At 56.7% G+C, this 24,657-nt stretch overlaps 1 protein-coding gene across 3 annotated transcripts in view; it reads left to right on the top strand.

Annotated features, from left to right (window-relative positions):
* Positions 1 to 24,187, top strand: part of LOC101932119 (hexosaminidase D-like) — a 34,404-nt gene extending 10,217 nt beyond the window's left edge. For 2 of the 3 annotated variants that reach the window (XM_008164788.4, XM_024102340.3), the window contains exons 2-15: positions 2,851 to 3,008; positions 4,535 to 4,631; positions 5,409 to 5,646; positions 6,274 to 6,383; positions 6,938 to 7,025; positions 8,861 to 9,025; positions 10,443 to 10,626; positions 11,300 to 11,371; positions 13,200 to 13,404; positions 14,422 to 14,504; positions 16,652 to 16,730; positions 18,794 to 18,895; positions 20,065 to 20,154; positions 21,458 to 24,187. In XM_008164788.4, coding sequence (XP_008163010.1) covers positions 4,537 to 4,631; positions 5,409 to 5,646; positions 6,274 to 6,383; positions 6,938 to 7,025; positions 8,861 to 9,025; positions 10,443 to 10,626; positions 11,300 to 11,371; positions 13,200 to 13,404; positions 14,422 to 14,504; positions 16,652 to 16,730; positions 18,794 to 18,895; positions 20,065 to 20,154; positions 21,458 to 21,641 — 1,695 coding nt within the window. In that variant the 5' untranslated portion in view covers positions 2,851 to 3,008; positions 4,535 to 4,536 and the 3' untranslated portion in view covers positions 21,642 to 24,187. Of the gene's footprint in view, positions 1 to 2,786; positions 3,009 to 4,534; positions 4,632 to 5,408; positions 5,647 to 6,273; positions 6,384 to 6,937; positions 7,026 to 8,860; positions 9,026 to 10,442; positions 10,627 to 11,299; positions 11,372 to 13,199; positions 13,405 to 14,421; positions 14,505 to 16,651; positions 16,731 to 18,793; positions 18,896 to 20,064; positions 20,155 to 21,457 lie in introns of all 3 variants that reach the window. The other variant, XM_065560282.1, reaches the window with a different exon arrangement.
* Positions 24,188 to 24,657: the final 470 nt, after the last annotated feature.

Genomic DNA, 24,657 nt, shown 5'->3' with positions numbered 1-24,657 from the left:
GTGTCTAGCGTGCTTGATTGGGACTTGGGGCGACTCCCTTCCTCTCGGTTTCTATTCTTGCCCCCCCCCCCATTTGTCTGATCTGTTAGGTCTTTGAGCTCTTTGGGGCAGGGACTGTCTCCCTGTGTGTGTACAGCCCCTAGCACAATGGGGCCCTGATCCCCTCCGGGGCTTCTAGGCACTAGAACTACTAACTTCTAAAAAGTAATGGCGATAAAAACACCTGAGTTCTGTGGCCCTACAGCCACTTCATCGGGAGCAGCTCCACTGCTCCTAACCATCCTAGTGTAGACCCAGCCCAGCCGTTTGTCCAATCAATTTATTTCTTCCCTCCGCTGGGCTGTTTTCTTTGCCACGTCTCTGATCTGAGAAGGGATTTGGGCAGCTACAAAGGCTTTTACCGTGACGGTGTCCTCCCTTATTGGCAAGATTCTTGTTGACGTAACCCAGCATTACCCAGTTCCAGTTTCTCCTGTGGGTCGTGCAGCCAGTATCTCCAAGTGCTTTGGAGTAAATAGCTCTAAGGGCCCCACCCTCAGTGTCCATCTCCCTTTGGTGGTTTTTTTTTATTTTTATTTTGTTTTGTTTTTTTTTTGGTTGCAGGCAGGTGATTTGCATCTCTGTTTCCTTGTGGCTGGAGGAAAGGAATGAGCGCGTCCAGTTATACTGAGTGCTCACACACTGTAGCAAGGGCTGCTGTACAAGAAGCCAGACAGGAATGGGGAAGGAAAGGCGAGATGATCAGGAGTTGCACTGGAGAAGGCTCTCTTACCAAGAGCAGTATGGTTACATGAGGAGCTGTTGCATGAGCAGGGTGGGTTGGGATCGGGGCAAGTCCAGGAGGATTTTTAAGACCGAGGAGAATGATTTTGAGAAGGATCTTGGGATTGTTGTGGGGCCAGGGGAACAGACAGAGGATGGGGGAAGAGTGGAGTGATTTAAATCAAAATTATTTAAGTCACTGACTTTAATCATGACTGAAATCAGCGAGCCAGAAACTTGGATTTTGTTTTTAAATCATTGAATTTAATCTTGTTTTGCATTTGTACTTTAGTTACTTTCCTAAAGAAAAATTGGTATAACAATTAAAACATTGATTTGGAACCAAATATAGTCTTTACACTAAATGTGGTTCTTTTTGCTAACTAGGCAGATACACTCAGTGGCTTTCAACCTTTTTTAATTTGCGGACCCCTAAAAAATCTCAGATGGTGGTGTAGACTCCTTTAGAAACCTTAGGCAGAGTCTGTGGAGAACCCCAGGGGTCCGTGGACCACAGGTTGAAATCCACGGCACTATCTGTACACATTTTAAAGATGCAAGTCGGTGTTTTTGAAAATCCCAGTAGGGCGCTAGCTGAATCTTTAGGAGCCTAAATACCTTTGAGAATCTGGCTCCATGTCCGGGCGATGGTGTTCCCCTGGGGGATGTGCAGGTGCAAACGCACTCGCTTGCCCCGGTTGCTGGGGAGCGTATCTTATAGCACGGCCTGGAGTCAGCGTTGGTGGGGGAGTGCAGGCTGGGAGGGCCCCAGCAGTGCATGGCTGGCATGGCTCAGTGGTGTGACGTCAGTATTGTGTACTCAGTTCCAGGGCTGGGCCAGCTTGTTTAAACACCTTCCAAGCAGTGGCTGAGTTAGGGAGGTGTGGAACAGCTGCCTAGGTGGGGTGGTTCCAGGCTCTCTCCATGCCAGGTGCACTCTGATCTGGGGGTGGGCTCGGGAGAGGCGTTGCTGCACGGTGGCCAGTGTGAGTTCCAGCCCACATCTCATCTTGCACCCCTCTGATAACCTCATTGCTTGCCAGGGGGGCATGCCCCCCAGCGTGAAACCCAGTGCAGTTGTGTGTCTGTGCTGGACACATTGTGTGTAGCAGCCTTAACTGCTTCGCAACAGGGTTGGGTCAATCGAGCTGAGCGTCCTGCAGGTTCCTGTTACGTCTGGTAGCTCATCTCTTGTCACACTCCTAGAAAGAAATATGCAGTGAGGGGCCGTTTTCTCTGAATACCCGTCCGGGTTTTACACTGTGTGCCCCATCGTGTTGCGCACACAGCCCTAGAGCGGAGAGCCGTTTCTCTTGCAGTGTGTCTGTGTTGTGCGTGTTACAAATCCCTGTCTGTACAGTGCTAATCTGCAGCAGCCGCTAACTGCAACGAAGAGGTGCTGCCTTGTACGGGGCATGACCTCAGCCCTGCAGAGAGAACCCCTTACCCTTGGCTTCAGCAGTTCAGAAAGCCAATTCCTGGTGTTACGCCTAGAAGTGGCACAATACATGCGATACCTGCTCAAAGCTTGGTTTCATATTGCGGATGAGCTGAGGTTTTAACAAAGCAGAAATAATTGACACACCCTCTGCATAAAGAAAAGCAAAAGCCATCACAAAAGCAAAAGCCGCCCGTCCGGTCTGTTTCAGGGGCTAGCATGACAGCACATGACAGCCTGCCTGGAAGCAAGGCAGGATAAGGGATTTATGAAAAACTGCCAAGTACAATGCGTGAGCGCCCGTACAAGGAGAGATTAACACAAGTGGGATTATTTTGGGCCTGATCCGGTAAAGCTTTCCTCGGGCGATTGGTCGGTGTGAAATCGTTGGGGATACTCCATGAGTACAGGACTGCACGGTTGGTCCCTTCGCTTGTAAAAGGGGAAAATTTGAGCTGGGGAGAGGGGTCTGAAATAACAGATGTGGCAGGGAAGGCAGCTGGTCTGCTCTTTGCTGCTGTTTTGTGTTTCCTCCTCTGTGGGTGGAGCTAAATTTCTCCCCTTCTCTCCCTGTCTCCGGTCCCAGCCTCGTTTGGTGCCTGAGAACCTTTGCTTGTGTTTTCTAACCGGCCTCTCTGCCCCTGGTGCAGGGGCATCTCCCGCATGCTGGCTCCCTCGGTCCCTGGACGGGTTAATGCAGTGAAGTGTGCTCCCCACGCCAGGACGGCTGCTCTTTAAACCTGCCCTGACGCTGTTGGCCTCCCCCAAGCTCAGACGCAGCTTTTCCTGTCAGCTGCCACCTGTGCAGGTAAAATCCATCGTCTCGTGGTTTGCAGTAAATCTTGTGCTAACGCTCTCCTCTAACAGTGCTGTGTGTCTGGTTTAAACCCACGAGCACCAGAAAACCTGCTGTTCTGTCCCTGGTGATGTGTCCTGTGGAGCTGGCCAGCTCTGGGCAGGGGACAGCCGGGGTGCAAAATGAAACTGCTTCTCTGATCTGTTCTCAACAGCAGGTGCTTGGCTCCCTCCATAACCTAGCTCTTACAGCGCATGTTTCAGCCACACACCTCCGCATGCTTCCCAAAATCCCTAGCCCCACTGTACAGATGGGGAAGCTGAGGCACAGGGCTGGGACGTAACTTGCCCAAGATCACCCAGCAGGCCAATGCTCTACCCACTAGGAAACATTGCCGTGAGTCCCCCCCCAAAACAGTATTCCCCTCCCAGCATCTGCCGTTATCTCCCTGCTTCCCCACCGACTCGTCACTGGGGTTGAGTCCTTGTCTGATGTCGGTTGCGACCCCTCGGGTACTGCTCTGTTTGCCTGGACTCTGCTTTGCACCCCAATAGCACTAACTGAATAGCCGCCTGCCGCTTGCCTGCCCCTCTGGGGAGACCCATCTCGTCCACGGTGTTTCAGGGCCGTTGCTGGGTAACAAATGTTTGCTTTGTATTGCGGCCGAGACACAGGAGCTACCTCAGAACAGAGCCAGTCTCTGCCCGAAGGAGCTGGCAACCCAGCTCAGGCACCCGCCCCCCCACGCCCAGACAGGCTGGGGAGGGTCTTGGGGGCAGCTGGTGAGCTCCTGTGGGCAAGGCGTAGATTTCCTTGCCTTGCAATGGCACCTGGAGTCCCCGGCCCAGAGCCGGGCCCGTTGTGCTGTCTGCTCTGCAGGCCTGTGGTGAGAGACTGTCCCTGCTCCAGAGCGTTTGCTGACAGAGCCACACAGGATGAGCAGGGGAACGGAGGTGCGGAGGGATGAAGCGACTCCCCAGGTCCCAGCTGATGTCACATGGGCCTGAGCGCAAGAGATGAGGGGAATTATTCTCCCCAGTTTCCAGCATGGGAACCGAGGCTCGGGGAGGTGATCGGACTCGCCTGAGCTGGGAAATGAACCCAGCTCGTCGGAGTACCTGGCCGGTGCCCTGACCATAAGGCCGCCCTCCCTCTGCATTGCACAGGTGGAGCAGAACCACGCTTGGGATGGCTGGGCGTCAGCTGAGGTCGCCTCGCCAGACAGGAGCCGGCCAGCCAGCAGGCTCCCTTGTGAAGGTGTTTCTCTATTGCATATAGCTTGTACCTGGGCGTCTCTCCCATCCCACCCTGGAGCAACCCCGTGAGTCGGTGGTTAGGGTCTGTTCGGCTGGACACGCTTGTCATGCTCGCTCGCAGCACCACCTTGCAGCCTGAGCGCTGCTTCCATGTCCCTCCTCCCCCGGCGTGAAAGGCAGGTCCTGGCCCCAGGTGGAGGCTTTATCAGTGTTTGTCAACTCGCTGCTCTACATCCTGCTCTGCAGCGCAGCTGGCCTCCCCTCCCCCCGTTTGCCTTGCAGACATGGCCTTCCCGCGGAACCAGAAGCTGAACCTCCTGCGCCTCACCGTGCTCTTGATCGTGGCTTTAGCAGGCATCAAATTTATCTTCCGAGACAGGTAAGACACCGGTCTGCAGCCAGGCTGCCCGCGGAGCCCAGGATGGTGCTGGGGCCACCTGGGGAGCTTGGAGCGGAGTTCTCTCCATCCGGCCCCAAGGTAGCTCCTTAGCTGAGCTAGCGCCCCCGTCTCTCTCGAGCTCTGCACTGGCATGGCCAGCAGCGCCTGCCGCACGCTTCTGGATCTGTAACCAAATGGTGGGGACTGCGATCTTCCTGCTGCTCCCCGGCATCTCTCGCTGGGTGCTGGGGTGTCCAGTGCCAGCTCTGCCCCATAATATACAGACCCGGAGAAAGGGGCAGGAGGGTCCCAGTGACAGAGCTGCGTCTGCCCCCAGCCGATAGCGCTGAAGCAGCGTCCCAGTCTGCCGGCGACAGCAAGTACTGGAGGCTGTGACCCATTCCCAGGTGGCTGCTATGGGATTCTCCTGCAGAGCACACATTGGGGGGCACGACCGCATGGCAGTAGGTTGGACTGTTCTGCTCAGATACCCTCCAGTGATGGTTTAGGCAAGGGTAACTACGTGACTCTAGCAGTGGGCGGAAGCTGCTGTGCTCACAGCCCTGGAGGCTGATGTCCCTGCCCGTCGCCAGAGCAGATACCAGTTGGGTTTTCCTCCACACCATCTGTCCTGGCAGAGCCCCCCGCGGGGTGGGAGGGGAATTCAGTGTCTGGGGCCGCTCTGCGGAGGCTGCCCACAAGGGAGCCGGTGCAGTGTGTGTGTGTGTGTGTGTGTGTGTGTGCGTGTGTGAAAGCCGCTCTGTTCTGCATGCGCAGCGTTACCCTGGATCTGCACAAGCACATCAGCAAGGACAATGACTTCTGGGGAAAGGCTGGAGAGGAAAAGGAGAAGGCCCACCCCCACAGCCAGGCCCTGGAGCTCTCGGCGGTGAAGATAACGGATCCAAAGGAAGACACCAAAAAGCAGCTCTCCAAGGACTTCAGCACCACGGAGATGAGGCTCGTCCACCTGGACCTGAAAGGAGCCGCGCCCAAGGTCTCCTACTTGGAGCAGGTGAGCAGCAGAGGGTTCTGGGATGACGCTTGTCCCCTCTCTCCTGCCCAGTCCCCATCCTGCTGGACTGTGGGTGGCAGGGGGAGGGGACATCCCAATTGTTACGAGCAGGTCCTGCGGGCGCCAGAGTTCAGCCACTGGCTTCCAGTGCTCGCAGAGAGCACGGTGCACCTGGCCACGCGAGCAGAGCAGGGGGCAAGGGAGAGGAAGAGCTGGCTTCGGAACTGCCTGAGCGTGGGGTGTTGCCCACTGGCCAGGGATCTCCCACACTCCCCTCAGAGGGACGTTACGGAGTCTCCGTGGCTGTGGTTCAGAGCGAGAGAGACTCGTGGGAGCCCAGGAGCTCTGGGTGGCTGACTCCTTTTGCTGCCCTTGGGCTCGCCTGGAACCCGTGCAGCCTGGCACGGAGCCCTGCTGAGCCGGGTTTCTAGCCAGGCAAGGCCATGAGCACTTTTGGTGTTATTGAGCCCGGCCCCATGGAAACCAGGGGAATTGCACCCATAGACACCCTGGTTTGGTCTGACCCATGGTCTCTGGCCAGGAGACTGATTGGCGAGTTTCCCGTTCCCTCCCCCCCCCCCCCCCAGCCGGTCGGCTCATTGGCCTGGGCATTTGTTCTCCTTGCAGGTGTTTCCGCTTCTCTCCAAACTTGGTGCAAATGGAATCCTGGTCGAGTACGAAGACATGTTTCCCTTTAAGGGTGAGCTTGAAACCCTCAAGTCTCCATACGCTTATAGGTAAGCTGCTGCAGTGGGCGTGAGTGAACCGGAGGAAGCATTTGGCTGTGTGGGTTGGCTAGGTATCCAAAAGTAACGTGACCCGCTCGGTGCCGGAGGGTCTGCAAGTCAGGGCATGGCCCTGCTGGAACAGAGCCCTCGATAAGAGCCCCGCTGGCTGTGCCCGCAGTTAGAGCAGCCTCCGTGTCTGTTCTTAGTGTCCATGTTTGGATCCCAATTGGCATTCCCAGATTCTCTCCACCTGGAAAAGCAGTGAGCCAATGAGCATGGAGTGACTCTGACCTGCAGCAATGTAACTGTGCCGCTCTGGGGACGCGCACGGGTTTCCCGAGGCACTAATGTGCAGCGCTCACCCGGAAACGCTGAATGTGGGAGTATCAGGCTCCTCCTTTCTGTGGCACAGCCATTAACACCCCCATCCCCAGTGTCCTGAGACGGATTTAACACTCGGGTGTCGGCGTGTCTGGGAGTCCGCGAATGGCCTGGGGTTTTGCAGCTGCTGGTTGGCAAACGCAAAGCTCTCTGACCCACCGATTGTTCCTGTCGCCCTGCAGCGAGGATGACGTCGAGAAGATCCAGCAGCTAGCGGCGCTCAATAAGCTGGAGGTGGTTCCCCTGGTGCAGACCTTTGGGCACGTGGAGGTAGGCGTTGATCTCCGCGTGAGTCAGCCCTTCCGTAGGGAATGGCTGAGACCAGCTGCTCCTGGCCCGAAGGGTGAAAGGCATGTCCTGCCACCCTGTTGTGCAGGGCCGGCTTTAGCAGGTGCGGGGCCCCACGCCAGGACGTGAATTGTCTCGGGCCCCCCCCCCCGCCCCGACTCTGCCCCCTCCCTACCCCATTGGATCCCTCCCCAAATCCCCGCCCTGGCCCCACCTCTTCCCCAAGGACGCCGCATTACTCCTCCTCACCCCTCCCTCCCAGGCTTGCGCTGATCAGCTGTATGGTGGCGCAAGCGCTGGAGGGAAGGGGAGAAGCAGGACGCGGCTTTTTTTTTTTTTTTTCGCTCTGCCGGCAGCCCCGGACGTTGTGGGGCCCTCTTAGGCGCGGGGCCCCATTCCGGGGAATCGGCCGAATTGGCTTAAAGCCGGCCCTGCCGTTGTGGGGTGGATCCAGGTGCCGACATGGCTGCTACCAAACACTGCAGAGGGCTGAATCTCCCTCCTCTCTCCCATCAGGCAGGCACAGACATGGCCCCCCCCCCCCAGAGCTCTCCCCAGAAAAGCTCCGTTCTTTTCTGGCTTAACCCAGGCTCACCCAGGTGTCACTGAGTGGCTTTAACAATTACTGCAGACCCTGGGTGGCTTGGCCTTGGATGTAGACCCGTTGCAGCAGTAGATGGGGGTGGGGAAGGCCTGTGATGGGACCTGCTTGGGGGGCACTTTCCTTGGGATTGTTCATGCAGGGTTTTGTTTGTGGTCTTTGCAGCTCTCCGTCTTTCAGGGAGCCAGGCGAGTTCTGGGCGCTCGCAGACTCGCTCGCAGGCTGTCTCCCGGGGTTACTTTCCCTTTGTCAGGGGAGGCAGGATGACCGTCCATTGCCCTTCATTATGTGTCTTGATTGGAAGCATTTAAAGGGGGCTAGCTATAGATTGGTTTTTGTGGGGGCTCTGAACAGGCAAACGTCTCCTTGCCTGCAGGGACCGGCTGTCATTCTAAGTCTGAAGCGCCAGGCCCACCTGTGGGGCTAGGAACCCGCTTGTGGAACAGGGCTACTCCTGCCAGCGTCGCACCAGAGTGCCCTCGTGTGAGGACTGCGGTCTGCGAGACACCGAGTGCTGCCTGCGGGCTCCCACGCGATGTCCGTTGGCCGCACTTCAGCACTGAGCTGGGGGCTGTGTCTGTGGCTGTTGGGTTTCTCTCACGAGTGTCTGGCTCCCCTCTCTGTTGCTGAGTGAGGAATCTGCGTCTTCTGAGGGTGTCTCGGTCGCTCTCCTCACCCTGCCACTTCAGTCTCATCAACCCAACAAGCTGGCGTTGGTCTCTGCCGCCAAGGGGAGGTAGCTGTATGCTGGCTTGCCTCTCTGAGTTGTTCAGGCAGGCCTCCCTGGGGCAGGGTGGGAGCTGGCAAGAACGCCAGCCATGGGTCCAGCTTGGCTCTTTCCAGATCGAGCTCCACCACACGTCGCCCGTTCGTAAACAACTGGTATTTGCACAGGTCTTGACAGGGAGCCTGGTGGAGGCTCCTGTGGACTGTGAACCGGCGCGCTCAGCCCCCGCGGGGCGTTCCACGGGGAGCAGGTACACCTCCCTCAAACAGTGCTGACAGGGGGGTCCCCCTCTTACTGGCCCACGTGCCCCCAGTGCACAGCATGATTCTAGCTGGACAGAGCCCCTTTAAAGCAGACCCGTGACTTGCCTCCCAGTTACTCCTTTCCCTTGCAGTCCAGCCGCTCTCTTTCCAAAGTGCAGCGTGACCTGCCCGGGGTCCAGCCGGGTCGGTTTGTGCTGCGTTGGGTTCACACGCTTCCTTGTGACAGTTTATCCTGAAGCACGACAAATACCGATACCTGCGGGAGGTCGAGCGTTTCCCCAACAGCCTCAACCCCCACGTCCCAGACACCCTGTCCCTGCTGAAGAGCATGCTGTCGCAGGTGATGGACAAACACAGACACTCCAGCTGGATCCACATCGGAGCCGACGAGGTAAGAGCTGGGGAGGCTCCTCTCCGCCCCCTGCTGGCTCTGGGAGTTATTGGGCGGGGGGGGAGGGGTCATTGCTATTGCAATAGCCCCAACTGTAGATTGGGACCCCGCTGTGCTAGGTGCTGTACTAACACAACGACTACCCCTGCCTTGACAAGCTTACTGCCTAATGGTCGAAGGAGGGACACCAGACAATCGCCAATTCTAGGTGTAATGGCCTCTGTTGCTTACGACCGCCCCTCTGGGTAGAGGGAAGGGAAGAGGAACAAAACAGCTGGAGAAGAGGTTTGCAGAGCTACTCCACCTTCCATCACACTGAGCGCGGCTTGTAGTGGCTTCATTGCAGGCTCTGGGGTCTGTGAACAGAAGCTATGATCACTACAAAGTGCTTCCCCCTCTGCGTACTGCACCAGTGAAATGTAGCCCCTTGTGGGGTGCAGGGTAGCAGCTCTCTGGTGCCCGACACTGGGTTGGGAGGAGGTGACATTTTTGGCCAAAGGACACGGGGACAAACTCTTGCATGTTACGCAGTGTCCCCTGGGTTCTCTAACGGCTTTGCAGAGCAGATGGGGCCTGGTGTTTCAAAGCATCCTGCCAAGGTCCCATGAGCAGTAAAGTGCCTATAACTCCATTTGCCCACCCTGCAGGGGTGAAGGGCTGAGTTGTCACCGCCTGCGTGTGAGCTTGGGGAGAATCGAGCTGTGCTCCAACCTAGCTGGCTACTTTTGCCATCCAGGGTTGCCCCATTGAAGAGCTAATGTAAGCTGTGCTGCATTGACTCATGACTGTGTGTGTGTGCGCGTGGGGGGGTGTGTGTGTTAAACATACTTGCTCTTCCGTGTTTACATCAGCGAAGGCTGGTCGGAGGTGTCCACCTTCGCTCCTGGGAAGCTAGTTTAAACAGTCTCGAACCAGCCCCGAGAAAGGTCTATCTGCCGCTCAGACAAGCGTTGGCCTTGTTGGGGAGAGCCCCATTGTGGGGGTGATCCTTCACCCGGAAGAGACAGCACTGTGCCCACAAGCTCTTCAGAGAGCTTTCCTCTGCCACTGTCATCACCTCTGTCTGCCTGGAGTCCGGCTCAGCCAGCTGCTCGTGCTGGACCAGCTTGGTGACCGTGGTCTGGTCGTGTGTGGCGAAGCCGTGTATCCTCCGCACGTTGCTGGCACTTGGGTCCGTCTCGTCTGACCGCTTCGCCTAGTCGCTGCGTGTAGCTGTTGCGTAGGACTGAGGAGAGGCGTGATCGCTGCGGGGCTGCACTGGGGAGGGGTCTGGCGCAGGGGGCGGTTTCCCATCATTGCTCCCTGGGTGCATCGCTCTAGGAAGGACGTAAACCTTGCTCGCTCTTCACTCAATGCCTGTTTACCAAGGTTAGTAAGCTTCTGATCTTAACAATAGTTTCCCTTCCGGTAAATCCAGGTCTTTCATCTAGGGGAAGGAATGGATTCCAAGAACTGGATCAGCCACAGCGATGGAGATGTGGGGAAGATGTACCTGAATCACATCAAGGAGGTTGTGAACTTCATCGTGAACCAGTACAAGGGACTCCAAGTCCTCATGTGGGACGACATGCTGAGGAAGATCAGCGTGGGAGCCATCCAAGGTCAGGGTGGCTTTGTGCTCCTCTCCAGGAGCAGTTAGTTGTAGGGGATTTTCTAGGGTGACTCTTGCGTATGTCTCAGGAGCAGCATCCCAGTCACATCCTCATGCTGCTGTGGTGGTCCAGCTGCCCGGAGGGCACCTGTAATGCCCCCCCCCCCACCCTGGTGGTGTTGTCTGGGAGGAGTCAGGGCAGGGGAGAAAGTGTAGCACTGAGACTAGTGTGTCCTGGGGGTTTGGTGGTGTCCCCGCCAGGAGCAGTGGAAGGTCCCTAAAAAGTGTGGGGGGGGGCGCACAGGCCCACCATGGCCCCGCCCTTCACGCTGCCCCTTCCCCTGAGGCCCTTCCCCCGCTCGCTTCTCTCAGCCCCCTCCCCCCATTGCTTTTAATAGTGATGGGTCCAGGGTCCCTTGTTGCCCACCCCCTTCCAGCACCCCTGGTTCCTGCCCATAGTGGGGAATGCTTCAGGGCTCCCTTATATCAGTGCAGTTTGGAGTTGTGTATCGTGCACACGGTCACCCCGACTCTTCGTGTAGGGAGTAAGGGGGGATCTGGGCTGGTGGAATGAGGTGGCGGGGGGAGCGGGGGGTTCCCCAGCAGCCGTCTCTCTCCTCCCCGGGAGCTATTGGCAGAGGGGCTGTTGCATTCTCTTTCCTCCGGGTTTGTTTGTCCTGCAGACTCTGGCATCGCGAAGCATGCCTCCCCGGTGCTCTGGTTCTACGCCGCAGACTTTGACACGGAGCAGATAGGTAAGGGGCAGAGCCTGTGACGGTTTCATCCGTGAGCTGCTTTGTGAGACTTGCCTGATTGCATGTCAGGCGGCTAAAGGCCAAGTTGAGCCCTGGTGTAAGCTGGGGACAGCTCCATGGAAATCAGGGTCACGTTTCCTTTGTGTCCTGCCCTGCTGATGTCCTTCACTTTGTCTCAGTTGTGACTGCGACGTTTGTGCCAGGGACCCCTGGTGCCTAGGAGATTGGCGGCGTCCCTTTATTTCACTGCCATGGGGCTGCCAGCTGGAGACCCTCTGTGACAATGCGGTTCTGGCGGAACCCAACTGAGAGTGCCAACTCAGGACAAATTGCTCAAACAGGGCAGTTACAGCCCAAGGCTGGGGTTTTTTCCACCTCTAAGGCAAACCAAACCAGCCAGACTAAGAGGACTTCAGTCTCACCCCACTGGCTAATTGCAAGTCTCACAAGCAATCTCCTTAGACACTCCAGTTTCCCAGTATTACCACCAGTACCACTCGTTATGGGGACAAATGGTTATGAAAACCAATACCCCAGTAAAAGAAAAAGGTTCTCCCGATCCCAAAGGACCAAGCCCCAGACCCAGGTCAATATACAAATCAGATCTTACCCACAAATCACGCTGTTGCCAATCCTTTAGAATCTAAAATCTAAAGGTTTATTTATAAAAGGAAAAAGATAGAGATGAGAGTTAGAATTGGTTAAATGGAATCAATTACATACAGTAATGGCAAAGTTCTTGGTTCAGGCTTGCAGCAGCGATGGAATAAACTGCAGGTTCAAATCAAGTCTATGGAACATCCCCCGCTGGGATGGGTCCTCAGTCCTTTGTTCAAAGCTTCAGCTTGTAGCAAAGTTCCTCCAGAGGTAAGAAGCAGGATTGAAGACAAGATGGAGATCAGGCATCAGCCTTATATAGTCTTTTCCAGGTGTAAGAACACTCTTTGTTCCTACTGTGGAAAATTACAACAAAATGGAGTCTGGAGTCACATGGGCCAGTCCCTGCATACTTTGCTGAGGTACAAGGCGTATCTGCCTTCTCTCAATGGGTCCATTGTATAGCTGATGGTCCTTAATGGGCCATCAAGCAGGCTAGGCAGAGCTAATCTCAGCTTGTCTGGGATGTCACCCAGAAGCATAGCATAAGTTTGCCATACAGACAGTATAGAGCCAATATTCATAACTTCGACTACAAAACTGATACATACATATAGACAGCATAATCATAACCAGTAAACCATAACCTTGTCCTAGACACCCCATTTGACCCCCTTTATACAAGATTTGGGTGCCACTACAGGACCTTGGTTGCAACAATGATCTATATGGTCCCAGTTTATGTCAATAACGTCACACCCTCTTACTCTTTGCTAGTCTGGGTCACATTTGAACCGGTAACTTAAAGGTAGCGTAGGATCTACGATGGAGCCTAACAAACCTCTGAGCCACCCACCAGCCTCCTGTTGCCGGCCCCAGACCAGAGGAACGGATAGGTGGGTAATTGTGTTAACAGCTCTCGGGCTGGTGCGTGTGCCCATGCCTACGGCTCAGCAACGGGACCAGTGCGTCTCCCCCTCAGCTTGCCAGCCACACAGCGGTGCTGGTGGGTCTGTGTGGGGCCTACGGCTCAGCAACGGGACCAGTGCGTCTCCCCCTCAGCTTGCCAGCCACACAGCGGTGCTGGTGGGTCTGTGTGGGGCCCACGGCTGACCCCCGCCAGGGGCACTCTGCGTTAGCACCTTGGGAACGCTGTGTTGAAGCTCAGAGTGTTGGCGCTGGCAGATGTTTTCCAGCTGTTTGCTGATCTTGGTATCTCCTTCTTTCCTAGGAAAGTTTATTTCAAAGTACGCAGACAGTGGCTTCAAATCGGTGTGGTTCGCGAGCGCCTTTAAAGGCACCACCGGCCCCGCGCAGGCCTGGACCCCTTTAAATTACCACCTGAAAAACCATCTGAGCTGGCTGAAGGTGATCCAGGCCATGTCCAAGTTCCCGTTCATCAAGTTCCAGGGAATTGCCCTCACTGGGTGGCAGAGGTGAGGCGCGGCGGGGGAACGGCCGTCCCTCTGGCTCTCGCGCAGAAGCAGTCTAGCACACCCAGCTTGCAGAGAACGTGACCTCTCCCCGGTGGGGGAGTAGATGGGGGGAGGGCGAGCGAGACCAGAGCAGCCGCCGGCGTTGCTAGCTCTGCTGTGCCGTGGTCTCAGCTGGAACGCTGCCTTCAGGCCGGGGCGACCCCTGAGTGGGAAGACACCGATGACCGGCCAGGAGCTCGGAGAAGAGCATCAGACGGGATTAGTGAGCTGGGGGGTGGGGTCATGGGGGAGTGAGACAGAAGTCGTCCCAGCTTGGCTGGGTGGCTGAGGGGAGGGTCCATCAGTCTGGAAATAAGCGAGGGGTCATGTCACGGCGGGTGACACAAGGCGGGGAGAGGGGTAGGGAACTAGGGGCAACGGCATCCGGAGAGATGGGGCAAAACAGACTGAGCTTGCAGGAGGATCCCTTCACCTGCGGATCCTTCTCCTGAGGGGAAGGGTGAAAGCTGCCACGGGGGGACTGGACAGAACTCGAATAGGGAGAGCCCTGCCCTGGTTAGATAGAAACCCACCCCGAATCCCAGGCTGTGCAGTCCCCAGCAGAGTCACCGGCTGCTGCAGAACGTTCCTCTTCTGGCCCGTGGCTACGCCCCGCAGCACCGGTGCACCAGCCTGCTGGAACGGCTCTCAAAGGGGCTGCTTGCAGCACAGACGAGCAGAAGCTGGCGTGGAGCTCTGGCGAGAAACGGGCAGGATAGCTGTGGGGCTGGCAGGAGTCCCTCGGGGCATTGGGCGTTGGGGATTCCTGCGGGGCTCAGGACAGCTTAAGGACCCTACAGATCGTCAGTGGAAGGATCTGGGGCTGTCCGCTGCTGCGGTGTGTGCGTCCGCCTCCCAGTGCGATGCCAAGGGACTGCGGGGAGATGGCAGAACAGCTGGCATCGGGTGATGGGTTGGGGACACCGTTCTGCAGGCGGTTCCACAGTGTGACCATGTGCTGCTCTCCTGTCCCCGCAGGTACGACCACTACTCCGTGCTGTGTGAGCTGCTGCCGGTGGGGATCCCATCCCTGGCCATGTGTCTGCAGACGCTGGTGAACGGTGAGGGGCTCGCTGCCAGGGCATGCAGTGCGGGGTTGGGCCACCAAGCCTGAATTAACCCAGCCCTCTAATGTGAGAGGCGGCAAGGTCTAGCAATTAGACCAGGTGACTAGGAGTCAGGACTCCTGGGTTCTATTCCTGGGTCTACCACTGACCCCTTGTGCGGTTTAATCTGTGGCTTCCTCTAAGACTTCGTACAAAAAACTGTGTTTAGCCCAATTTTTAACTGTTTCATTGAAGTGTATGAGCTCTATTGTTACCCCTTTTGACCCAAGCAGTTGGCCAGTGTTCAAGGTCTTGTGGGTTGTTTTTGTTAGGCGGCGAAATCGATGGTGGAGTCAGGTGTTTCTCTGCAGTATTTACAAAGGGCTGGACACAAAGTCCTGCGTCCCTGGAGACAGGAGGAATCGAACAGGAGGCAGTGTCTTTACTCACAGCTCCCAGCCTCTGGCCAGCCAGCACTCTGCTTTAAAAGCTCTCTTGGGGCCACGTTCCCAGTGCTTTTCTGGCTGTCTCCTTGGCTTTCTGGCTGCTTCCCACACTTATCCTGGATGAAAGGCAGCTGTCAGCCCCACCAGCATCAGTGAGGTATCACTCAGCCTCTGTCATTATATGGAGCTATACATTTTATATGTATATAATAAAATGTATAGCTTATCGCCCGTAACGTACAGGAATGAGCTCTACTGGTTTGTGCACCCATAACTCCATCTGTCCACACTCGGGGGTTGTACAGCTTTAACTATTCAGGTTGCAAACCGATCTAGGTAAAGCTGTACCAATAGTGTGTGTAGACCAGTCCTTAGTGACTTACCCAGGGCATTGGAGAGAGGGCTGGGATTAACCTAGCCCACCACGCTTGGCGCTCCTGTGGTGGGAGGAGGAATACCAGAATTGTGCAGTTCTCTGGCAAGATACTGAGTGTTTCTGTGGCCTCAGCCCAGCCTGCCTGCTAAATACATGCACACGGCTCGCTCCAGGAGTGTTGCTCACTAGGTGAGCAGTGCAGTTGTGGTGTTTGTTTCCCTGATGGGTGATGTAATGTAAGCTGTGCTAGGAGGTTGGCAGCTAGGAGGGGAACGGTTGCCTGTAAAATAGTATTGAGCTTTTGGGGGGCATTTTGGTCCTTCGTGCTATTTTTATTAAGTGATCACAGTCAAGATGTTCTTCCTGCGGGGTTGGGGTGGGGGTATGCGCGCGCACACTATAATCCAGATGAGGTTGAGCAGAGCTTTCTGTCCAAGAGCTGATGTTTCAGAATGCTGTACCGTCCCCACGCATTCTCCGATTGCTTTCAGAATCGCTGTGCCGCATCAGGACCAGGGAGGGGGCTGGAGGGGGAAAGGTGAGGTCATTTGACCAAGGGGTTCCCCAGACACAGCCCCTTGAACAAGCTAGCAGTGTCTAGGGTTCCAAAGGCTCTCGGATGCCTAGGGAGGCCGTGCTGGAAGTCGGTATGCCCGGCAGGCGCTGGGGTTGGCTAGTAGCCAGTGTTCCTCCATAGTCCGTACGATATCTGTCCGGTGCATTTGGCCTGTTTGTGGCTTGACGCTCGCAGTGCTCTCCTGGGTATTTGTTTTTCCCTTTATAATGGGGACAGCCACAGTGCATCCGCCCACGTGCCTGCGGGCTCCCATTTCCCCGGCATGTGGGGAGATGGGGAGGAGCTGGCCAGCTGGGATGCTCTGTTGGGGGACCGCTCGCCAGTCTAAGGGTACGTCTAGCCTCGGCGCCGGGGGCAGCTCCCAGCCCGTGGAGATGTACCCGCGTAGCTCTCGTTCAGCTGGCACACGCTACGCATAGTGGACCTGCGGTGGTCAGTGGGGCTGGCCACCCCGAGCACGGATCCAGGGGTTCCAGACAGGTTCCTCCCGCCGCTGCCTGCGCTCCTTCAGCTACGCTGCTGTCCTTACCACGCTGGCTGGATGGGTGCTACCGCGGGTGTGTCTCCTCAGATGGGGACCACACCCCCAGCTCCACGTGTGGACGTGACCTACAGATGACGGTGCCCCCCTTTGAGCTCCTAACAAGCTGCCAGTACAGCCCCCCTTGGGTGAAGTTTAGACTCCCTCTCAGGGCTTCTCCTGCCTGCACTGGCCCGTCCTCTCCCCTTCCGCTAACCCGTGTGTCATCTCCTCCCCCTCTAGGTGGATTTACTGAAGCAACTAAAAAGAGAATCCTGGACATGTTGGGCTTCCAGAGCATGGATCTAGAGAAGAGCATGTGGTACGTTGCTCTGGCCCGTCGGTTCCCAGGGCTGCTGCCCGGCAGCTGTGGATTTGAGTGCTTCCCCTGGGCAGCGCTGAGCAGTCACGGAGCCCAGCCGGCCTGCTGTGTCCTAGTCCTTCCGTTCGCTCTTGTTTGTGGGGTGGTACCAGCACATCCCAGGAGCCTGCTGCACCTCGTGTGTGTGTGTCTGTGGCATTTGTCTGACCCCCCCATAGTGGAGCACTTCGTCCCCTGAGGCAGGGCAGGGCTGTATCCCCCTTGTACGGATGGGGCCAGGCAGCACAGAGAGACTGAGCGATCTGCTCCAGGCATGTCACGGGGAATCTGGGTCTCCTGCATTGCAAGCTAGTGCCCTAACCACTAGGCCTTTCTTCTCTGTCTAACTCACCAATCCTCTGTTTTAGCCACTGCTTCCATAGTGATGAGTCTTCCTCCGAAGCACACAGGTTCCGTGCCCATTGGACTCGTCGGCAGCAGGTGCTTGGCGTGAAGGCATCTCATGCCTACGCCCCAACAGCCTCCATGTATCTCCCCCACCCCTCTTCTGTGAAAGGCTTGGTGCCTCGGTCCAGCGGGCAGGCGTCCCGGCGTCACTTTGAACCTGGTCTCCAGGCACCCCTCGGTTAGCACCTTCTTGCACTGGGGTGCTACTCGCCTTGTCTTGTGGTGGCTGCTGGCTAATGGGCTAGTGGTTCAGTTCGTTTCTAGCAGCCTCGGTAGCCCTTCAAAGCTCTGGCAAAATGTGCTTCATAACTTCTCTAAGCGTCGTCTGGGAAAGCCTCAGAGGTGGATCCAAGCACCTGTGTGTAGATTCTCTCGAAAGGCTCCTTAACGGCAAGATAATGGAAAGTCCTGCCCTGGTGCTGATGTTCCAGCAGCTGCGTCCTAACACCCAAACTCTGAGTCCACGGAGTCGTCCGGCTCTGAGGATCCTTCCTTCACTGGTGTGACCACAACTCCAGCTGACGGCAAAAGGCTTCTCATCCGGGGCTGGATCAGTCCAGCCACGCCACTTGTGATTCTCTAGCGCAGGGGTTCTCAAACGGTTGTACTGGTGACCCCCTTTCACACAGCAAGCCTCTGAGTGCGACCCCCCCTTATACATTAAAAACACATGTTTATATATTTAACCCCATTATAAATGCTGGAGGCAAAGCAGGGTTTGGGGTGGAGGCTGACAGCTCGTGACCCCCTGAGGGGTCCTGACCCCCAGTTTGAGAACCCCTGCTCGAGCGGGTAAAACACCGGGGGGCGGAGGAACTCTCTTGCATTCAGAGGGTGCAGTCTTTAGACAGGTAGCCTGGGATTTGAGAGACTCTGCTCTGCCATAGACGCCTGTGTGACCTTGGGCAAGTCACTTAGCCTCTCTGTGCTGCCATTCCCATTTATGCCATGGGGACAACAGCCCTGCCTGCCTCACGGGGTGCTGTGTGGGTAAATACGTCCAATACTGAGGTGCTCAGACACTCTGGTGATTGGGGGGGCCAGCTGAGGAACTCAGACAGCACCCAGAAAGGAAAGATCTCCATAATATGGCAAGCTCCTTTGTTTTACATCCCTAAAACATCTGCAGTAAGAACTGCGTAACCGGTATCCCTCTTGTCTATCAGTCCATGTCCTCTTAGTGGGATCTAGTCTCTCCCCATCCATTTGAGCCTGTTATCCACATAATGACCCAGTCGCTGGCATAGCACAGGACCTGCTGTGTGACACACAGTTTAGGGGAAGTCATGGGTGGCCTTTGGGGGGTCTCTCGTCTTTCCTGTCTTGCTTGGAAACTTGCCCACGTCCTTATTAATTAAATGCCAACTTTCTGTAGCCATTGGCCCAAGACAAAAAGGCTTGGTGGGGATGGAATAGCGGCTGCCCAGCACTTTGGAGTAGGAAGCTGGGTGTCCTCTGGTTCCAAAAAGGTTGGTTGTATTAACCAGCGACTGGATGAAATGGAAAGTCCCGTGTATCAGCTCTGAGAGCAAATGGGGATTTGGAGATCTGCTTCCTTGGTTGTATTAGTAACTATCCCATGGCTCACATCTGCTCCTGCTGTGTGTTTCTCCTAGTGAAGGAAACGGTGCATTTCCAGGCTCTGAAATCTATCGCATGGTCGAGCAAATCAATGGCCAGTTAAAAGAGAGCATTGCGAAAGTCCTGGAGGAAGAAAGGTAACTGGGTGCTGTGGGGGCTGGAAGCTGGGCTCTGTACCCTACCCTAGTCTCCTGGCTCATGTCGAGGAGTGCTGGAGTCTGGGTGCTGGGAGCCAACCCAAAGGGTTGGGTTGTCTGGGGGCAGGGGGGTAACTGGAGCTCCTGTCTGGGCTCTGCTACGTCTAGCTTTTGGCCAGCGGTGTGCAGAATCAGTGACTCCTCCCAGGCTCCTTGGCTGATTTCAGTCTCTCTTCCTGCCCGGCCTCCACCCTTCAGGGTCCTTGTCCCAATCTCCCCTTTCCACTGCATGCACACATACCCCGGCCCCTCCAGCTCTAGCCCCCTCTGCATTCGAGTCAGGCTTATTCCTCCTGGGCGCATGGGGGAGACATGCTGCTTGCTCTCAGTTTCTGTGTCCAGCACCACGGCCTCCCCCAGCCGCCGTGGGGAGCAATTTCAGGGAAAGTCCTGCTAAGCCCTTGCAGCCTCAGGACGGGGCGTGCTCGGGTGCGCTGTGGGGATAGTGCATGTACAGTCCAGTTGCGCTAGGAGCTGTGTGGGGATGGAGCATGCTCAGTACAGATGGAAGCTTTGGAGAACGTAGCTGCCAAACTCTAACAAGTCTCTACTGAGCATGTGCAAACTGGGATGATTTTATTTTTTCATAGGCTTATAATTTGGCCAAACTTGGGTAGTTTTTCACAGGAATGGCAAAAGGCACCGTCCTGACACCAGGGCAACACCCCTGCCACATTTCAAATCCCTGCCCCAAAGCATGGGGGTGCTGGAGCTTCTCAAGGAAAAAGGTGGTCAGATTATTATTTTTTTAACCCAGTTTAACGTATTTTCCCCTAATCGTGTACTACAAACAGCTGAATCCTTTTCACTAAAACTTTAACATAAAAACTCAGCCTAAGGGAGACGCCTGGCATGGGAAACTTTGGCCCAAAGAAGCTAGTGTTTGGCAAAGTTATAAGCAAGTGGAAAGTGTTGGACAACTCTCAAGTAGAAATGTTGCTGTCAGGCCTGTCCGTAGTCCAGTTCTCTGGTGATTTTGTTATGGGGCTCCCCCACTGGGGTTAGCTGTCGCTGGTGAGACCTGCTAGGGGAAGAGGCGTAGTTACAAAACAACTAACCTGGTGTTTCTGGGGTTGGGTCCATTTGTCTGTCTCTCTCTCTCATGTCAGCGCCATCAAGGGCTGGTTCAGCCCGTACCACAGGAAGCACCAGTTCGCTAACCCGCGCAACCTGGAGAACTTCGGCACCAAGGTGTTGAAGTACGTGGGGCTCCCTTGGTCCGCTCTTGGGGGTGGGGTACGCGGGAGTTGTACCGCTGGGTGGGCCTGGTGGAGTCTCTTGTGATGGGCTCCTGGAAAGGGGAATGGAAGCGAGCGCTCGCCTTCCCGGGGCTCTTCTCCGAGGTGGAGTGAAGGCCTTGTGCCACGAGCAAGGTCTCCGCCCGCGAGTTCCCCACCGAGCAGGAATCTGAACTCAGCCCTGTGTGAACCTCCGTGGGGCATGGAGCCGAGAGGAGCAGTATGGGCCAGCCCTGGGGAGGGCATGCAGGGAGGGAGCGCCATGTGCCCTGGGAAGGCAGTTCCCAAACCAAGTTGCCTGTGTTGCTGAGAGCCAGGGTTGGTCTCTCACAAGCCTGAACCTTGATCCCCCACCCCAACCCTTCTCTCTGTCTGCGGGGGGAAGGGGCAGCTTCCCTCCTCCCCTTTGGGGAGGACGCATCCAAAGCGGCAGCCCTAACTTGAGCTGAATCCTGGCCGCTGAGTGTTGTCAGGGTCCAGGGGCTCCCAGTGCAGTGCTCACAGCAGTGGCCTGCTGCTCTCCTGGGAGAGCCAGTGGCCTCTTCCTAACCGCTAGAGGTCCCTGGGTCTCTTGACGTGGCAATGACGTGTCGGCAGGTGACACTCCCACAAAGCCCCGTCCTGCCTTCCTGGGGCCGGTGGGGCGGGGGGCTGGTTACGTGCCAGGCAGTTCGTTCTAAAATGATGGGAGGAGGGCTGGGCCGGGGGCTGAGACCGGGGTCCTAGGCCTGGCTCTGCCCTAAGCTTCCCAAGTGACTTTGGACCAACCCCTGCCCCCCCCCCCGGGCTCGGCTGCCCCTCTGTAAAACAGGGAGGAAGAGGAGGGCCTTCCACCCAGGGGTCTTGTGGGCCTTATGGGGCACCATCAACTTCCAAAAGAGTGTTGGGGTCTGGGCCTGCCGCGGAGCCCCCGCCGGTCGCCATGGTGATGCAGTTGCGGCCCCCCCCCCCCCCGCTATGTTGAAAGGACTCTGTCCCCATGGCTTGGGGGGTGTTGGGAGGAGCTCACAGAACGGAGCCTTTCACCTGTATCCGGAGCGCTGTGCAGAGCAGAGCCTAGGTCCATGGGGAGATCTTACCATGACAGGCGCTTGGCTGGTGATAGCAGGTGCGATGCTGTGGGGTTTGTCTGGTCGATGGTGCCCCTCTGACTGACTCAGAGTCCCATGGCGACGAGCCCCGTGGTAATGGTTGTTAATCAGCCTGCACCCCTGCAAACGCCGCAGGCTCCAGGCTCTGACGCGCTGCCGCCTTCTGCCGCCAGGGTCCACGAGGACTGGGAGAACTTCATCCAGAACTTCCGCTCCCAGCTGGAGAGCATCTACTTCCCCGACACGGTGGAGGAGTGGATGGAGGAGAACGTCAATCCCTACATGGACCGGCTGCGGGAGTTCGTCCGGGACTACAGGGAGATCATCCGCCTGAACGCCAAGCCCAAGGCTCTGTAGGGGCGGGAGCCCAGGCTGGCTCGCTGCAGTGAGGAGCCCAATTTCACCGCACAGTGAACTTGAGCTGCCAGGAACGTGGGGACTCTGGCCGGAGCTTATTTCCCCTCGTCGTAGTCCATTAGCAACCCCCAGGCCAGTCTTGTTTCCTGGCTCCCTCTCTGCAGAGGTAGCCACTGGACCTCTCTGTTCCAACCCCTCTTCCCACTAGTCCCTAAAATCATCTTGAAAAGCATGAACGAGGCCATGGGGAGCCTCTGGGATTGGCCAGCTGCTAATGTCTTGGGCTTGGCGCTGCAGTGGCTCTGAGCAGGCCATCCCAGACAGAGGTGCAGCCAGTGAGTCGTTGGCCATCTGAGCTGTGAGCCCTGTGGCTGCAATGCGTTCTTCAGCCTCAGAGCAGTGCCCTGTCCCTGCGTGCCCAGGATCATGCCATCACTGCGGCTCCCCCAGGAGAGGTGTGATGGGGCTGGCTTGCCTTTCAGCCCCCATCCATGCTTGTCAGGGAGCCCATGGCTCTGGCAGCGCAGACCTGCTCCACGGATCCCTCTTCTTCGTGGGACCAGGTAGGAAAGCCATGCCCACCTTCCTCAAGGGGCCCAGGGTGGGTCTGTCCCCAGCCTGGCGCTCCACAAAGCCGTAACAAGGGGAGATGTTTGGGTCTTCCCGGGAAAGCTCTCCCTGTGGCGACCAGCTCGTTTGGGACTGAGACCCCCGTCCGCCTGCTGGTGACCCGAAGTGCTGGTGTGTCTGAATGGAACTGCATGAGATGGAGCCTCTCCTCGTGGGCAGCCTTGTGGGGGAGCTGGGTCTCTGCCGACACTCCGGCCACTTGGGGAAGAGCAGCGCCCTGAGTGTAGGCTGGGGAGTGGGTGTCACACGAGGTCTTGCGCTCTTTGCACTAGTCACAGATTGGTGACGCATCGGTGAATCTGTGCCCTCCGTGCCAGCGAGGTGACGGGGGCGCTGTCTAGTGCTCACATTGGCCCCGTAGCAATGGTGAATTCTGGAGATGACTTGCTTAGGCTTCGGGCTGTTTGGAGCGGGGCTTTCCAAAGGGCTTGGAGCTGGCCTTGCTCCTGCCAGCCGAGTCGCTGGTAAAACATCCCCTGACTGCAGCAAGTGCAGAGTCCCACACCGAGCGCTGCTGAAAACTCACCCTTAGCGTTTGTCTGCACTGCAGTCAGAGGTGTCATTGGAGCTCGGGCTCTAATCTAGCGAGCGTGGCTAAAAGCAGCAGCGAAGCTGCAGTGAGGTGGGCTAGCAACGTGAGTACGTAGCCAGCAGTCTGGACCGCCGTGTACAGCCTGTGCGGAAGCCATTCTGCCGTGGCCTCACTAGCGAGGTCAAAGCGAATTCCCATAATCCTGCCTGAGTTGCAGTGTCTCCTCCGATGGCAGTGTAGACGTACCCTCAGCTGGTGGGATCTATTTTGGATGCTGAGATCTGATGCCCACGATCTGTTTCCTTCTGGAGATGTGGATCTTAACACGCCGGGCGAGTCCTGGGGGAGAGCCACTGCTCTTCTGCACCAGGACTCCCCTGTGCAGGACCCGGGAAATGTTGAGTGTTATTGTCCACTGCCGTCTGGGGAAGGGTTAGGCAAATGCTGAACAATTCCTGCTTTAGGAGGCTCCTCCAGGGACAGTGCTGCCAAACGGGCTTGCAGGGGGCAGGGTCTTGTTTTGGCAAATAAATGCCCCAGAGCAGGAGCCTTCTTTCTATTGGGGATGGTGACAGACCCTGGGCCTTACAGCGGGACACAAATTAGAGACACCAATGGGTATCAGAGGGCTCAGAACATGCTGGGGGTCGGCCTGTGGACAGGGACTGGGGGTTGGCCTGTGGGCTCTAAATCCACCTGGAGCTGGGAGTTCGCGCTGCATTGGTGGGACTGACAAAAACCCAATGTGTGAGCTCCCCCTGCTGGTTCCTCAGCAGCGCTGGATGCAGATGCTTCCCCAGACTGTGGTAAAACTGATGCCGGTGCAAGAGCCAATGTTTTGGCCTAATTCATGTGCAGTAGCTCGGTGTAGCAGCAATCTCTGCAAGCAGCCGTATAAATATCGGTTCCATCTGAGAGGGCAGGGGACTCTGGCTTCTGATCTGGGGAGTAAAGGGCAAGTCCAGGGTGGGAGACCCTGATCTCAAACATCTGACCTTCTTGCAAGCAATGGGGTTACAATCCAAAGTGAAGTGTGCGATGTATGGTGTCCTGCCCCAGCCCTCCCTCCCCCCCAGTCACAGGGCTGGGGTCCCTCGCAGGTTCTCGCTGTGGGCTGTAGTACAGCGGATGTTTCATTTCCCCAGGGAAGGGGGCAGATACTGTGCAATAACCCAGGCTTCTCTCGCATTGCCGCTGTCTCTGCACTAGCTGATGTTGCTGTAATACAGTGAGTGACACTTGGGTCCCGTGACTACATGGAGAGGACTCCCGTTTGCCAGTGGATCGATTTGGTTTAATATATTGAGCCTAATTTGTTTTTGTACTGTATAGAAAGCTCATGTAATACCGACTTCCACAATAAAGTATTTTCCTAAGAAACGCAGCAAATGGTCACTTGTGGCCAGAGTCCCTCTTACCGACTCTACTGCCCCCTCAGGGCCGCTTCCTTCTCTCTGGGAACAGTCCCTGGGCTGAGGACGGGGCAGCGGGTTAGTGCTAAACAGGCATTTCTCCCAGGGGAGCCTTGGTTCAAACCCCAGTTTGGCTGCAGGCTGAAAGGGTGGGGAAGGGCGACAGCGTGGAGTTCAGCACCACCTAGCCGCCCGAGTGGGTACGCAGGGTCCCAGGTGGGCTTGAACTTGTGCTGCTGAGACTTGGCTGCTCTGGTGCTCCCCTAAGCCATCTGTCATTGAGTTAGTGTGTCCCCGTGTGCTGCAATCACCCCTCTGGCTGCAGCATTGACGGACACGGCTCTGGTCCACCAGCCAACTCCCCTGCTCTTGGCCAGGATGGCAGGCTCCAGGCCCAGGATCAGACTGGCCGTGGATGCTGCTGTCATGGATGGGAGCTGTG

This window comes from Chrysemys picta, chromosome 10 (genome assembly GCF_011386835.1).
Source record: "Chrysemys picta bellii isolate R12L10 chromosome 10, ASM1138683v2, whole genome shotgun sequence".
Lineage (NCBI taxonomy): Eukaryota > Metazoa > Chordata > Testudines > Emydidae > Chrysemys > Chrysemys picta.
This window is presented reverse-complemented; position numbering and strand designations above follow the sequence as displayed.